Below are 17,114 nucleotides of genomic sequence, written 5' to 3' on the forward strand. Positions count from 1 at the left end.
GATGGAATTCCTCCCTAAGAAGGGAGTGAGCAATTTCTGCCATTATTTTCTACTTGAAAGCAAAGGTGCTGTGGAAAACCAGATAAAAGTACAAGATCAACCAATGAACATTGTGATTATGCCAATGGGACCATCCCTTGATGAGGTGGGGGTTGGGGGTCAGGGTCAGTTCTGACCTTGTTGCTAACAGGGAGGGCATTCCTACCAGAATGTCAAAAACATGCTGGAAATTGTGTTGGGGGATGGGGGAAAGAGGAGAATGTGGAAGAATCTCCAAATAGATGACCTTCTCTTACTCCCTCCTACTCCTCTCCAACAAAAAACAAGTGCAAGCCGAGAGAGTTCTGTTAAGGGAAGGAATATTGAGTCCTTAAGGTGTAAGTGGTACTAACTTGTAGCAGAAATCCGCGTTGTGATTGTAAAATCTGCTGAGGTTCCCATCGTCAGGGGGCGTAGCACAGAAAAAGATGGTAGGGGACAGATTGTACCTGCCAGTCTTACAAAATTCATCCAATTCTCGGGGAACACCCGGCTCAATGGCAACCCTGTCACCTGGAAGAAGAAAACAAGCAGCTTTCAACACACAAGGTCAGTGAGCGGCAGCTCCGGCTGAAACATGGGCCCTGGGGCCTTGTTCTTGATTCTTTGTTCTCTGTGATCAGAGGGAGACCCATTACTCTGGCTAAGGAGCAGGCACAGATGTTGTGCAGGGGTGAATATTCATCAGCAGGCACCACAATGAGAAAACCCAGATTATATCTCCCCGAGGAGGCTGTAGGGCATCTCTGTCATTAGGTTCAATCTAAGGAAGCCAAAGAAATCCTGCCACGGATTCATGCTCTCAGTGAATTTGGGACACAGCTTCCTTCTATAGGAGAGAGAGCCCTTTTGTTGATTTCTATAAAGATCACTCATCATGCCTTTCACCACCTAACAAAGAGGGCCCCAACTGGCCAAGACTGCCACCAAGCTTAGGGAAAACAGTAAGGCTCAATGTTCCTCTCTATTCAAAAGATAGGGTGACCGTCCCTCGAGGAAATGATGGCAGTATCAGCAGCCTGGAGTTTATGGCTTGTCTGTCCTGAAAACAAGGGGTGAAGTCACTCAAGACTGGGAAACAATGGAAAGAGCCCCACATTGGTCATAAGAGAACCTAGGATCATGGTTCTGCAAACTGGCTTTGCACATTATTACCTGTGTGACACTGACATCTCAGGTCAAGAGCTAGAAGGGGCCTCCAATAACACCTAGTTATAATAATAATAATAATAATATAATATAATAATATAATATAATAATATAATAATCCCCTCTGTTTTAAAGATGAGGCTATGTGACTGGTCTAAGCCAATCACCTCTATAGTCTCAGTTTCTTCATCTATAAAATAAAGAGGTTAGATCACATTATCTCCAAGACTGTCTGGGAGGCACCATGGTATAGTGGAAGGATGGGTGGAAAGAAAGAAGGACGGAATGAAGGAAGGACAGACTTATTAAGCACCTACTATGTGCCAGGCACTGTGCTAAGTTATTTACAAATATTATCTCATCTGATTCTCACAACAATCCTGAAAGGTAAGTGCTATTTTTATTCCCATTTTACTGTTTTGTTCAGACATTTTTCAGTCATGCCCAACTCTTAGTGACCCCATTTGGAGTTTTCTTGGCAAAGATAATGGAGTGATTTGCCTTTTCCTTCTCCCGCTCATTTTATAGATGAGGAGACAAAGGCAAACAGGGTTAAGTGACTTGCCCAGGGTCACACAGCTAGTAAGTGTCTGAGGCCGGATTTGAATTTCTGAGGATGAGGCTTCCTGACTCCAGGACTGGCACTCTATCCACTGCACCACCTAACTGCCCCTTGTCCCCATTTTACAGTCGAGGCAAATGGAGGTTAAATGATTTTCCCAGATTTTCCCAGAGTCATATAGCTAAGTAAGTGTCTGAGACTAGATTTGAACTCAAATCTTTGTGATTCTAGGCACAATGTTCTATCCCCTATGCCACCTAGCTGTTGACCCCTTTGGAGTTTCGGGACCTGAATTCAAATCCCAATTCTGCCATTTTTAATGCTGAGCACAGCCCAGTGCATATTAAGAGCTTAATAAATGTTTTCTGATTGCTTATTACCCATGTGACCTTAGGCGAGTCATTAAGAGACTGCTTGCTTAAGCCATTTGTCTCTGAACCTCAGTTTCTCTATCTATCAAGTCAAAGGGTTGGATTACATGCCATCCCTTCTAACTCTACATCTCTGATGTTGGTATCCTTCTAGCTCTGAAATCCCATGATCCTGAGTATCCTTGCTCATTACAAGGGCATTTCTTAATTGGTGAAAAAAAAATCTCCTCTCTGTGCTAATGGAGGGCAAGAATGAGGCGTGTATGATTTAAAGGAAAGGATAATCCAGGTGCCATTTGTATTTGGCTTTACAGAAGATTAAAAACACAACATGTACTCAGCCTAGTGCCCAACCCTAGCCCCCTTCCCAACCCAGCACAACTGTTAGTTAGCAGAGCTGGGCTGAGTAGGTCAGAACAAGGTGGGAAAGGGCTCTAAATTATATATAAGTCTGTCTAATGGATAATCAGCCATCTGCAGAAAATAGACATTTGGGAGAGGAGGAGGAGGTAAGTTTGTTGTTATAGGTATTGTTGTCCTCTAACAAAGGTACACACAAAACCAAGTAGATTTAAACCCGAACTCAGGGTGTGACTCATAGCAGCCAATCAGATGATGGCCCAGAAAACCCTGGGACAGGCAGGCCTCCTGTCAGAGTTCCATACCACATAGCTTAGATGTGAAGCCTCCATTTTTGGCTGCCCAGAACCATACAACAGCCAAACAGAATCTGCCCACAGAAGGTACAAGAAGACTCATGGTGTAACCCCAAGGAAAGACCTACAAGGGGAGGCTGGACAGACACAATCAACAATATGCAGTTTATGAACAGTCTAATAAAAACAGCCCTAAGCAGGAAAATAGGGACAAATTATTCAGTTAAGATGACTGAATTAAATTTCTAACAGATTAATTCATTCACCTTATTGTGGGTCCCAGCTGATTATCAAAGAGTTTGGGGGTGCATTATTTAACATAGAAAGAACATGTATGTAAGAAGAGTCTAGATCAATCAAGTCAGATCAATGAGCATTTATTAAGCACCTACTATTTGCCAGGCACTGCGCTAAGCTTTGGGAATGACAAAGAAAGGTCAAAACAGTTCCTGTCCTCAAGGACCTCACATTCTAATTGGGAGACATCCTGCAAACAATTATGTATATACTAGATAGCTATATATACACACACAAATACACATGTGTGTATATGTATATATAAATGTATGTGTGTATATATGTGTATATACACAATACTCAAATCTCCTATATATAATATACCTCACCCAGGCTAGAAGTATAGGGTTATTCATTGGCCAGACCCCACCACTGCTCTGTATGGAAGCTTTGACATGCTCTATTTCTAACCTGGGCCTCTGGTTCACCCTTCCTTCGGTAGTACCCCAGTGGTTCCCCCACTCCCAGGGGCTTACCAAATTGATGCCAAACTTAGTGGGGACACAACTGTCATAACCCACTGCAGCTCAGAACTCTTAAGAGTCCATTCATGACTGAATGAATAAATAACAATAAAATGAACACATATATACACAGACATACATGTGTACACAGACAGGCAAGTGAACATACATCTTATCTCCGGAAACATGTCAAGAGGATGCTGAAAACAACACTGAACATTTCTTGTTTTTATAGAAGTAAAAAGTTAGACCAATAAAAGGTTTTTACATCAATGAAAAGTTACATCAACAATAAAAAAAATAACCCTAGACCAGGTTCAGACCATTATCTTGTAATTAAGGAGTAACAAAATCTGTTGCTATGATATGTAAACCTGTGCACAATTCACTTGTAGTAATCCTGCAGAGTAATTCATAAAACCATAGGCAGAGAGTTCAAAGATCATCTAGTGTGACTCCCCTTATTTTACAGATGAGGAAAGTGAGGAAGGAGCAGCTCAGTCACTCACCTAAGGTCACAAAGGTAGTGAGAAATTGAACTGGGATTTAAACTCAGGTTTTCTGACTCCAAATTCAATGAACTTTTCTCTACCACTGTCTCACAGGTAACTAGTGCCTGACACATAGTAGGTGCTTAAAAAAAAAAGTGCTGATGAAAGTAGACCCTTCTCAGGGAACATTCTCAGATGACTGATAAGCAGTGTCAAATTCAAATAGGAACTGATCCCTGAGGGCTGCATATTGACTTAGAAAACCACAACATTATCTATGGTTTATTTTATTTTTATTTATTTTGTTACACATTTCCCAATTCCATTTTAATCAGATTCAGACTGCATTAGGGAGTTTTGCTAGTCACATGGGCAAATAGTTTGATACATCTAATAAAGCTCTAACACCTTCACGCCTACCTGCTTTGGTGAACTTCTATATGCTTAATTTGACTCTAGGAACTTCATGGAATGAGCTGAATATATGATGAAGGGATGGATTCCACCACATGATTTTATAGAGACCTCTTTGACAATAATAAGGAACATTAATCAAAGTCAACAGCTATAATAAGGCATCCTAGAGAGAGTCCCAGAATCCTGCTGGTGAAGTTTCCTTCTCTCGATTAAGTGTACTAGAGAGGAGTTGAGAGGTCCTCCTACTGTCTAATCCCTGGTTCCTGGGCACAGGAGAAGCAGTGGGAGACAGCCTGGAGTAGGAGAAAGAGCTGGGGACTTGGACACAAAGAACCTGAACTACAATCCTCAGTCCTCACTGTGTGGGACACTTTGGGCAAGTCATTTAGATTCTAGCCCATAGTTTGCTCGTCTGTAAAATAAGGGGGTTGAACTCAATGCTGAGGTCTCTTTCAGTGATAGATCTATGACCCTATGATTCTATGAACATTAGGAAAGGCCCCACTTCCTTCATTAGTAAATGGAGGGGGCAAAACAAAATGACCTCCCTGGCTAGGTCCCTTTCAGACCTGTGGGCCAGTAGGAAGACTCCCCAAACAGTTACTGATTGACTGGAAAAGGAGTCTGCTCACCTGGGAGAAGGTGCTTTACTGATGCTCCCACCTTCACCACAGTTCCTGAGGCTTCATGTCCCAGCACCATTGGCTTTTTAACCACAAAGTCTCCAATCCGACCATGCTGCCAGTAATGGACATCAGAGCCACAGATTCCAACTGAATGCATTTTCAGCTGCACCTCTGGGGAAAAGGAAAGGAAGACATATGAAAGACTCTGAAATGCATAAGAGCCTTTCTTTTTAAGGGCTTTCAAGCTTTTCCTCTACCTTCCTGATATTCATGCCCTCCCCAACCCATCCACCCCAAATTTTTCCCTTAAGTATTTATTCTGTAAATATATTTATTTGTAAATTCATTAGCTTGTAAGCTCCTTGACAGCATCGTGTTATTGTTCAGTCAGGTCTGGCTCTTTACGACCCCATTTGTAACACCAACAAACCCACATCACTCATGCTGTGCTAGGGCTACCTGGTTTTCCATCTTGAAAAGAACAGTATAGCCACAACACCCATCATAACAACTTCATTCAGCTCCCAGTGATTTATTGGCATTATCTATATTGGTATTAGTTATACCAGTATTATCAGTAATTACAGGTATTATCTACCTTTTTTTACAAGCCACACAGGTTTTATTTAAGGGAAGTTTGCATAGCAAAGTACTCCAACCTCCTTAATTTGCATTCCTTCTTCTTGTTATGGAGTTGACTCTTTCTGACCTATTTTGGGGTTTTTTTGGCAAAGACACTGGAGTGATCTGTCATTTCCTTCTCCAGCTCATTTTACAGATGAGGAAACTGAGGCAAACAAGGTTAAGGGACTTGCCCGAGGTCAAATCTGGTTTGAACTCAGGAAGATAAGTCTTCCTGACTCCCGGCCTGGCACTCTAGCTACTGCGCCACCTGGCTGCTCTAAGAACTGTCTTTTGCCTTTTTTTCCTCTTCTTTTTGGTATCCCCAGCACTTAGCACACTGCCTGGCATTAAATAAATGTTTATTGAATTGAATATATGTACATGTTTTCTCCCCAATAAAACATAAACTCCTTGAGGATTTGTTTCATTTTGGTCTCTACACCGAGCCTGGTACACGTAGGAACCTAATAAATTGTCATTCACTGATTGATTCACTGAATTCCCATTTGAGGATAGTTTGAGAAACAGGCAGGATATTTTGGCCACAGAGTAGAAAGCACTCCAAAGGAGAGTCTTTAAATATAATCAGTCACGATTTAAGGACTCTCTTTTGCCCACACACACACATACACATACACACACACACACACACACACACACACACAATAAAATCTTACTAATTGGGAGGACTTCATTTTTGCTTGGGGGGGTGGGGAGTGGGTAAAAGAAAATTAACAGAACATGCTGAGGGAAAGGTTTAAATGGTTTAAGAGAAGGAACTATCTGCCAGTAAGTAATTGTTTTCAAACAATTAATGTGTTAATTATCAGCAATCCTTATCTCTCCATTACATTTGGCAAATGCCCTACTTAGCACCCTTTTGTGAGCCATTAATGTGAGTTACTATCTCTACTTAAAAGTAATAAAATGGCATTTCTTTTAAAAAATACTTTGGTGATTCAGACCCTCCACTAATTCTGACCACCCTTCTCTCTAATTAGTCTAAATTAATGAGGTTCTACTGCATTATTAATGTTCTTGTTTTAATATTGGGAAAAATTATGTTATGGAACGCCTAGTTTTGCTTCAGACTTATGTTAGGATTAAAGTAAAATATGTATACTACAAAAAAATCTCCCCAAGAAAAGCTCTGGCTTATTTTGAGGATGTTGGGAGGAGAACAGAAAGGAAGAATCTCTGCTTTGTATTGCTGAATCTCCTTAAGTGAACAACCACACCACAAATTACAAGAATGGACCGGGTGGGGCTGAACTTTACTAGCTTTCAGTTCTCAAACCAAAGTTAGGAAAGTATCAACACTTAGATCCATTCTTCTGAATTTAAAGTGTCTTGGTTTTTCTCAGCTCAATTCAACAAACATTTACTAAGGGCCTACTATGTGTGGAAAAACTCAGAGACTCATAGTTTTAGAGCTGGAAAGGACCATAGGGACCATCAACTCTAGCCCCTTCATCTTACATAAACTCTGATCAGAGAAGTTAAGGGACTTGTTCAAAGTCACACTACGTGTGGCAGATTTAGTAGTATTAAAAACCAGGTCCTGGCCCTTGAGCTGCCACCAGCCCTTTCCACTAAGTTGTGCTCTGCCTTCCCTACCTAGTACGCTAAATGTTGAGAACACTGGTGCCTGGAATCCTGTCTGTCTCTCCTCATCTTCCCTTCTGGCTTCCTTCAGGTCCCAGCTAAAATTCTGCATTCCACATGGTCTTTTCTGATCTCCCTTAATGCTAGCTCTTTCTCTCTGTTGATTATCTCTAATTTGCCCTGCATAAAGAGTGTTTACATCGTTGTTTGCATGATGTCTCTCCTATTAGACTGTGAGCTCCTTCAAAAAAGAGATTGTCTTTTGTGTTTCTTTGTATCCCCAGTGTAAAAGGAGTGCCTGGCTAGGTGGCGCAGTGGATAGAGCACCGGCCCTGAAGTCAGCAGAACCTGAGTTCAAATCTGGCCTCAGACCAAACACTTGACACATACTAGCTATGTGACTTTGGGCAAGTCACTTAACCCCGACTGCCTCACTAAAAAAAAAAAAAAAAATTTAAAAAAAAAATAAAAGGAGTGCCTGGTACACAGTAGGCACTCAATAAATGCTTACTGACTGCTTACTGACTGACACAAATACGTACACGGAAAGTAATTTCAAGATGGAGAGCCCAACCCTCTACAGAGCAAGCTAACAACTAAGGACAGGAGGTGGTATCTCATCTAGGCACCCATCTACCTTATGCAAATAATTCTTCAGAGAATAAATTTCATAGCAGGAAAAAAATGTTGTGGAGGGGAAAAAAAAATTGTTACTAGAATGGGAGATTTGACTGAACTACCTCTATTCTGTTGCTAAATAAATAACTAAACCTGTCCAAATTACCCCCATTCTGTTGCTAATTAACAAAATCTGATTCTACTACTTTGAACCTGCTTATGCTAAATACACAAAATCTTGCTATATAAGGTACATCCTCAACCCACAAATGTAGTACCCAATTGGCAGGTAGGGACTTTCCAGGCCAACTTTACTGTAGGGAAAGACTGTACCCCATTGGTCTATCCAAATGTTATCAAATGGTAGTGATTGTGTACCCTAACCAAGCCTAAAAAAAACCTATAAACCAAATCTGAGGCTATAAGCCAAATTAGCATAGGAAGCCAAAACTCCTATAAGCAAGCAGTCTTCCTTAGCATGTTAATTAGCATGTTAATTTATTTTCCTTTCAGTTTGGCTACTCACATAAAATTGTTCCAGCGCTCTCAAGGAACTCAGGCTAAAAAATTCCCCAGCCATATAAATGTACCCAAAACATGCCAGCTTATTAAGCCCTTCAGCATCAAGACCCATAAATAAGACAAGAATAAGTACGGCAGGGAAATAGTGAGACCTGAATACTGCTCTAGGAAAACCATCTCTTTAATAAAGAAAAGAGACCATGCCAGGCCTTCCTAGCCGCAAGGTACTCTCTGGATGTAAATCAGGTCCCTTACCTTTAAATCATTGGGGTCTCTTCCTGTGTTCACCACAATAACTTTTACTGAGAAATGTCCCAGGTTTGTTTTGCATGTGTGTACACACACACACACACACACACACACACACACACACACACACACAAAGTGGCTAAGTGATCTGGGGCCTGGAATCTGGAAGACCTGAGTTCAATCCAGCCCCAGATACTCACTAGCTGTGTGACTGGGTAAGTCACTTAACCTCTGTTTGCCTTAAACCACTAGAGAAGGAAATGGAAAACCAACTCCAATATCTTTCCAGGAAAACACCATGGACAGCATTGGCGTGCTATGGTTCATGGGTCATGAAGAGTCAGACACAACTGAACAAATGAACAACAAATATTTACATTACCAACTATGCATCATAAAAATCTTTGAATAGATTTCTTTGGAAGCCTCATCCCTCCTCTACTTACCATATAATAAATCAACATAATCTAAAAATCCAAAATGCTTTTAAGTACCAAAGATCATTGCTGTGTGAAGACAGCTAGAAAAGCTTGTTTATCTGATATGAAGATAAAGGTTTCCAAGCCCTCTGAAGTCATCCCTACTCTCTGGAATGAATGAATACTCCAGTAACTGGGGACTGTAAAAGCAGGAGTTTCTATAGAAATCTTTCAAGATCCCTCCCCAAAGGGAAAGGGTAATTTATAAACTTTTTTTTTTTGGTTAGGCAATTGGGGTTAAGTGACTTGCCCAGGGTCACACAGCTAGTACATGTCAAGTGTTTGATCTGAGGCTGGATTTGAACTCAGGTCTTCCTGACTCCAGGGCTGGTGCTTTATCCACTGTGCCAACTAGCTGCCCCATAAGTATCCATAGAATATCCCTCAAAGGACTTCTAATTGTTTTTTTTTTTTAAGGCAATTGGGGTTAAGTGACTTGCCCAGGGTCACCCAGCTAGTAAGTTGTCAAGTGTTTGGTGTGAGGCCAGATTTGAACTTAAGTCCTCCTGACTTCAGGGTCAGTGCTCTATGTACTGCACCACCTAGCTGCCCCTAAACTTCTTGAAGGTTGGAATCGCGCGTGCGTGCGTGCGTGCGTGTGTGTGTGTGTGTGTGTGTGTACACGTACTTTTTTAATTAGCACTGTGATTTTATAAATGGAAAGCACCCCAGGTGAGGAACTTTCTTTACCAATCCTTATCAGCATCTTCTGGCCAACCTAAGGTTTTGGAAAGTTGCCTGGACACCTGATAGTGACTCACTCTAAGTCACAGAGGGAATGTGTCAGAGTGTCAGACACAGAACATGAACCCAGGTCCTCCTGGTTCTGAGGCCAGCTCTCACACTACACTACATCACACTGCACACAGCTGGCGGGAAATAAAAGTTTTTTGAATATTTCTGAGTTTGAGGTTTGTAGGGCTAGAAGAGGCAAGGGGAGATCTGCCCCCAGCAACCTAACATATATCTGCAGAAGCAAAGTAGGATAAAAGCATAGGCCTCCCTCCCTTCTTGGCAGACAAGCTTACTGTACTTTTTTACCTTTATCCTGGGTCACTCTGATATACATACACATGTGCTTTAGGGGTTGGGACAGATTTCCCTTACTGGCTGCCCTCGTAAGCCAACCCCTGCCCTGGCTACTCTGGACACAGGATAAGGACGTCTCAGACATGAAGGGGACCCATTTGAGTGTTGGTCAACTTAGTGATAGTCACTTTTTAAAAAATTAATTATGTTCCTTGAGAAGGGAGATAGAGGAAGAGAAAATATCTTATGCCTCTCATTTCTAATTATGTGAAAAGTGCTTTGAATTCCCTTCTTTCAAACTCCCCTCCTTGATTCCTTTTTTATTTCTCTTATTCCTTTTTAAAGTTTGCTGAGCAAGATAATTTAATTAAGTAATCTGTGAATTATGAGTTTAAAAGAGAGCTAAATTTGCCTTCATTTTGGGGGGATATTGGGAACTCTTTTTTTTTTGTGAGGCAATCGGGGTTAAGTGACTTGCCCAAGGTCACACAGCTAGTACGTGTCAAGTGTTTGGTCTGAGGCCAGATTTGAACTCAGGTCCTCCTGACTTCAGGGCCGGTGTTCTATCCACTGCGCCACCAAGCTGCCCCGGGAACTCTTAGATGAAAGAACTCTATCTCTAGCACAGCAGATCAGCACCTGCTCTGCGATTTACAGTCGCAGAGAAATACTTGGAGCATTGAGAAGTGCATCTCCTTGCCTAGGATCCCAGCACCAGGATATATTTGAGCCTGGGCTCAGTTGCCTCCTTGACTCCAAGGCCAGCTCTCTCTCCATGATGTCAAGTTTGCCTTCACCACACAGAAGGCCTTTGGAGAAGGCTGATCCTCTGAGATGGCACCTTTTGCTGTTCCATCTCTATTCCTTTTTATTCTGGATAGCATAATAATAATAGCTTACATTTACATATAGCACTCACTAGCGCCAGGCACTGTGCTAAAGTGCTTTACAACTAATTATTGTCATCTTATCCTCACAACAATCCTGGGAGGTACACGCTATTATTGTCCTCATTTTAGAGATCAGAAAGTGGAGGCAGTTAGACTTGCCCAGGGTCACACAGCTAGTAAGTGTCCGAGACTGGCTGAACTCGTGTCTTCCCAACTCCAGACTCAGCACTCTCTACACTGTACCACCTAGATACTCCATTAAACTCATCCATCCAAACTCTGTACAATGGGACAGCAGGCTGGCAAAAGTCAAGGGAAGTAGATAATGAGAGAGGAGAATGATCCATATGGTCATCTATGGGCAGAACAATAGGAAAGAAATACTGCTTGAGACTTACCATTTGGGCCTGGTTCACGGATTGGATAGTTTTCCTAAAGGAAAAAAACAACGACATATTCAGCATCCACTGTCATAAGGGTAATAATAACCCATACTGAAGCAGCGCTTCAAAGTATTCTTACGTGCATTTGGTCCTCACTACAACCCTGTAAGGTAGAAGTTATTATTATCCCCATTTTACAGATAAGGAAGCTGAGGCTCAGAGACCAATCACATAGCTAGTAAAAATCCAAGGAAGGATTTGAATAAGCATTTTCCTGACTCCAAATTCAATGTCCTACCTACATTACCACACTGCCTCTGCTGCTATTGTGAACATTTTTTCCATGTTTCTGGCTAAGATTAGAGGTACAATGGAAAGAAGGTTGGGTTTGAATCCTCAATGTGACACTTACTAGCTGAGTGACTTTGGGCTTTATTCTCCTTCCTTGAAAAACAGAGACAGTTGGACTGATCTTTAAGGATTCTTCTCAGTTTATGATCATATAGTCCCATCTGTGTGGCCTCGGGTAAATTACTTAACCTCTCTGGGCCTCAGTTTCCTCATCTGTAAAAAGAAGGGACCGGACTTGAAGTCTCATCCGGCTCTAAATCTGTGATCTATACTATTTTCGCTAAACCATTTCTTTCTGTGAGAAGCAGGCAGCTCTCAAGATGACATTACTGTTGGACGGCTGCCCAATGGGTTCAAATGTCACACTGCACAAGTAGTTACTGATGACTCAGAGTCAGTCTGGGGGGCGGGGGGGCCACACAGTAGCAACACTCTGGAAAGGTCTGTTCAGCTCTTTAACCACTGGTTTCCTGAATAATGGATCGACTGACCTGTAAATAACATCGACAGCAGGCTCATTAAGTTTTCAGCTAACCCCAAGATGGTGACATTCATGTCACTAGGTCCTAGAATTGCAGACAGAGTAGAGGGAGAGCCCTGCAGAGGGCTACCCCTGCTCCCTTGTCACATGGAGAAGTGCCAACTAAACCACAGAAGAGAAAACACCTCAATAGCTCTCTGGGGCAGTGCAACCCTGGCTGCAGGGGCAGGCTCAGCAGGAGTGGACTACGGAAGAAGCTCCAGATACCAACCTCTCTTCCACCCACTTCTGCAAATTGCCTGGGGCTCAGGGGAGCACCTGTAAATGCACCTGTTTTCTCTGTCCACTTCCCCCACACTCCTTTCTCCCTCTCACAGATCTCCAGAATTCAGCTTTCTCTGGCAGGAATATTATCCCAGGGTCTTTTTCAGGATACTTCTCTTTAGGAAAAAATATATTCCTAGACATAGCCAAGCATTTATTTGTTTGGTCTCTGTAATCAATTCCATGGGCACCTTCTCTCCAGGACAAAAATAAAAACTGGAAAAAGGATCATTCCCCACCATCTACCTCTGTCAGTTAGTCAACTGGCATTTATTGAATGCCTACTATGTGCCAGGCACTGTGCTAAAACCCTGGAGATTTAAAAAAAATTGGGGAAAAAAACAACAACAAAAAACAGTGTCTACTCTCAGGAGCTCACAGTCTAATGGAGGATACAATGTGCAAATAACTAGATACAAACAAGATATATACAGGATATATTGGGGGTAGTTTCAAAAGAAAATACTACAATTTAAAAAGACTGGGAAAGGCTTCCTGCTTTAACTCCCTTGTAGATTAGTGCATGCCGACAGACAGCTAATGTTTATCCTGACCACCCCTTATCTCCCAGAATGAATATCCAAGCCACACTTTAGCATCTGAAATTTTTGGGTTTGTTTTTTTTTTTAAGGCAATTGAGCTAAGTGACTTGCCCAGGGTCACACAGCTAGTAAGTGTGTTTGGTCTGAGACCGCATTTGAACTCAGGTCCTCCTGACTTCAGGGCTGGTGTTCTATCCACTGTGCCACCTAGCTGCCCCTAGCATCTGAAATTTTAAAGGAGGTTTTAGGATTTTTGGCCATCTTAGTGAACTACAGTAATAATGACTCCCTTTTACAGAATGTCTTAAAAGGTTTGGGAGGCAACCTGAAGTACTAGACAAAGAGCGGGCTTCAAACCAGGAAGGCAAGTCCCATCCCTGACGCACAAGCCTACACCTGTCACTTAACCTCCTCAGCGCCCATCTGCACTACCAGAAGCTCCTCACCTATGCAGCTTGGTCCTTTGGATGAGTTCAAACGAAAAAATTCCCTGAAGTAGTCTCATGTATTTAAATTCTCACTATTTGAAGTTACAATTATGTAAAATATGGTCACTGGTTCCAGCCCAATGGAAATATGAAGTGAATTGTTTGCACTAAAATTGAAAGCTAGCTATACCAATGAAATCATAGGTCTGAAAGGTTTACAGAGGGTTTCCCTTGTAACAATCCAGCCAATTGATGTGAATTTATCAAACACCAAGCAGTATGCTAGGCTTAGAGATACAAATATAAATAACAAAACCATCTCTGTTCTTAAGGAGCTTAAATTCCAATGGGAGACGGGACAGGTAGGTGGCGCACTGAATAGAGCGCCAGCCCTGGATTCAGGAGGACCTGAGTTCAAATCCAACCTCAGACACATAACACTTATCAGCTGTGTGACCCTGGGCAAGTCACTTAACCCCACTGCCTAGCCAAAAAAAAAAAAAAATCCCAATGGGAGAAACAAGTCTGAGGGTTAGGGGTTGGGGGAGGGGAGGGAGACAAAGAGAAAACTGAAAATCAGAAAGGTTAAATGACTTGCCTGTGTTTCACTCATTTTTTTTTTCAGTTGTATCTGACTCTTTGTGACCATATTCAGGATTTTCTTGGCAAAAATACTGCAGTAGTTGACCATTTCCTTCTCCAGCTCATTTTATAGATGAGGAAAATTGAGGCAAAGAGGGTTAAGTGATTTGTCCAGGGTCACATGAGACTGAATGTGAATTCGTGAAGATGAGTTTTCCTGATTTCAAGCTCAGTGCTCTATCCACTGTACCATCTACCTGTCCTGTACCTGGTAGAACTGCTAGGAAAGGTCCAAGAAGGATGTTAACCCAGATATTCTGATCCCAAGACCAGTGCTCATTTCACTACAATCTACCATAGTCAGAGATACTCTGACTAGAGACTGTAGATTGCCTGTGTTGTTTATTGTCCCTTTCCCCTTTCCCATAAGGTCTGAAATTATTGGTAACTGGCAGCAAAAAGGAAAAATGGAGCAGCCAAAGTGTCTATTTCACAAATACCTGAAGAAGTATTCAGGAAGTACTCTCCTTTGGGGCAGAAATCGGAAAGGGCAACCATATATAACCTTGTGCAAATCTCACTGCCACAGAATGATCAATCAATGAACAAATATTCATTTAGCAGTTACTAGGTGCCAGGCACTGTGCTAAGTGCTGGAGATACAAACAAAAAGCAAAAACTATTAGTCTGTCCTCGAGGAGCTTACATTCTAAGGCACAAAGAAATAGCCACATAAGTAGGTACATAAAAGATACATATAGAGTAAGTTAGATAGATGGAAGCTAACCCTTGTAGGATAAGGTACTAGAGGTGGGGAACGGAAGGAAGGGGGTAGGGAGGGACAAGGGGACAGGGACAAAGAAAGCCCTGAACTGGGATTCTAAGAAGCAAAGAAATGAGGAGGAAGAGCATTAGTGATCTAAGGGGCAGTCAGTGCAAAGAGACAAAGGGAGAAAAAGGAGCATCTTAGGAAGGAGTATGTGTTCCACTTAATTAAAATTCAATTAAAAAAACCTACTTCACAATTTAGAGCCTTAAGAGCCTCAGTGCATTAGACGTCATTGACACCTTACCTATGACACTAGCCACCCTTGTAAGGCTCTTCTGAGCTGGATGAAATCTTCAACTGCAGATGAATCACATAAGGAAGGAGTATGGTCTTCACTTCTAATCATGGAAATGCAAGCTACCTTATAGGCAGTGGTGGGTTCTCCCTACAAAATGTATGCAGGTCATACTTTTAAATGTAATCTGCATTAGTAACACTTTATTACCTTCTTAAGTATAGACAATAAACAACAAAATAAATCCTGCTTTGTAGTATTTGCTGATTTCCAAAGCAGAAATACTCTATACTGAATATTTAACCACCAGCTCTAAAGAACCACTATGAGCTGGTTCCAGCCAGAGCCCCTCTGTCAGGGCAGGGACTGATTTTGTTTGTGTATCCTTAAGACCTAATACTGCGGCTTTGCCAATTGTAGGTGCTTAACAGATGCCTGTTGAATTGAAACAAATTTTCGGGTTGCTCAAAAGAGGGAGAAGTATATAAGAAAAAGAATGAAATATTAAAGGGCATCAGCAAAATGTTTTTAAAATTTAGGGTTGAAAAGGCTCTTATGACTCTAAGAAGTCATCTAATCCTGCCCACTCATAGGAAGAAACAGAAACTTCAATTTTAAAAGACAGATGATAGAATTTAGAGCTGAAGTCACCTTAGACATCATCAGTCTAACTCCCTCATCTTACAGATAACGAAACTGAGTGCATTTAAATATATACTACTTATACATACACGTGTATATTTATTATATATGTATACACGTGTGTATGTATATGTATGTGTGTATATATGTATGAATTTACTTAAGGACACTTCCTTGAAATAGTCTCCACTCTTTGAATACGGGCAAAGAATCAGACTATGAGATTGTTGTCCATAAGACTCAGTAAGCAGTCCCCAGGTTGCCTTCTACACCAGAAGCACATGGGGAATCAGACTGCAGGGTACTGGATCTTTGCTCTCTAATTAAAACAATCAGGGAAAGCCTGCACAGTAAAGCAGCACTATGTTTTGCTTGGTGCTCTGCCCATACCAAAGATGCAGTACAGTAGCACTTCGTGGACACTAGAGGGTACTATGCTGATAGCCAGCTGGTTCTCTCTGTTACCAGATATAATAATAACAAAAGGCCAGTAAGCTGCCCCATTCCCCGTGGAGCCCTGAGAGCTTCTCTGGGGCCTTTTCTTGTTCACTTTCATCGCTGTTAAAATCCTGCTTCCCACCTCAGCAGCAGACAGGTCTGAAGTTGCAGTCCCAATGAAACTAGCATGAAATTGGTTTACAATGCTTGTAATCATTGACACTAATTAATGAAATTAGTTTACAATGGTTGTAGGCTCTGCTTTTTGCTAGGATGATCTCAGGAGCATAGAATGTTAGAGATGGAAGGAATTGTGAAGATCCATTAGATAAGGAAACTGAGGCCCAGAAAAGAGAGTAGTAATAAGTGATGGTAGATGATTTGACAGCTAAGTAATGAAGTGAGTAGAGCACTAGGCGTGAAGTCAGGAAGACTTGAGTTCAAATGTGACCTCTGATACTTACTAGTTGTGTGACCCTGAGCAAGTCACTTAACCTTTTGCCTCAGTTTCCTCGTCCATAAAATGAGTTGGAGAAGAAAATGACCAACCACTCCAGTATCTCTGCCAAGAAAACTCCAACTGGGGTCACAAAGTCAGACACATCTGAACAACAAACTGCTAACTCTAAATACAGCATGTATTCCAAGTAAAGGAGGAAAACCTTATATATATATATATACACACACACACACACACACACACACACACACACAATGCCTGTGAGTATGTATTTAAACATGTCTAATCACATATATACATGCATGCACACAGATGTGTAAATGTACACATA

At 41.6% G+C, this 17,114-nt stretch overlaps 1 protein-coding gene across 1 annotated transcript in view; it reads right to left on the reverse strand.

Annotated features, from left to right (window-relative positions):
* The window catches only part of SORD (sorbitol dehydrogenase), a 64,476-nt gene that overhangs the window by 21,368 nt on the left and 25,994 nt on the right, over nucleotides 1-17,114 (reverse strand). Inside the window, exons 3-5 of the mRNA XM_027870184.1 lie at nucleotides 11,487-11,520; nucleotides 5,079-5,243; nucleotides 393-552 (exon numbers count right to left, since the gene is read on the reverse strand). Of these exons, the coding sequence (XP_027725985.1) occupies nucleotides 393-552; nucleotides 5,079-5,243; nucleotides 11,487-11,520 (359 nt within the window). The remainder of the gene's footprint in view (nucleotides 1-392; nucleotides 553-5,078; nucleotides 5,244-11,486; nucleotides 11,521-17,114) is intronic.

Source organism: Vombatus ursinus, unplaced genomic scaffold, assembly GCF_900497805.2.
Source record: "Vombatus ursinus unplaced genomic scaffold, bare-nosed wombat genome assembly UNPS02014794.1, whole genome shotgun sequence".
Lineage (NCBI taxonomy): Eukaryota > Metazoa > Chordata > Mammalia > Diprotodontia > Vombatidae > Vombatus > Vombatus ursinus.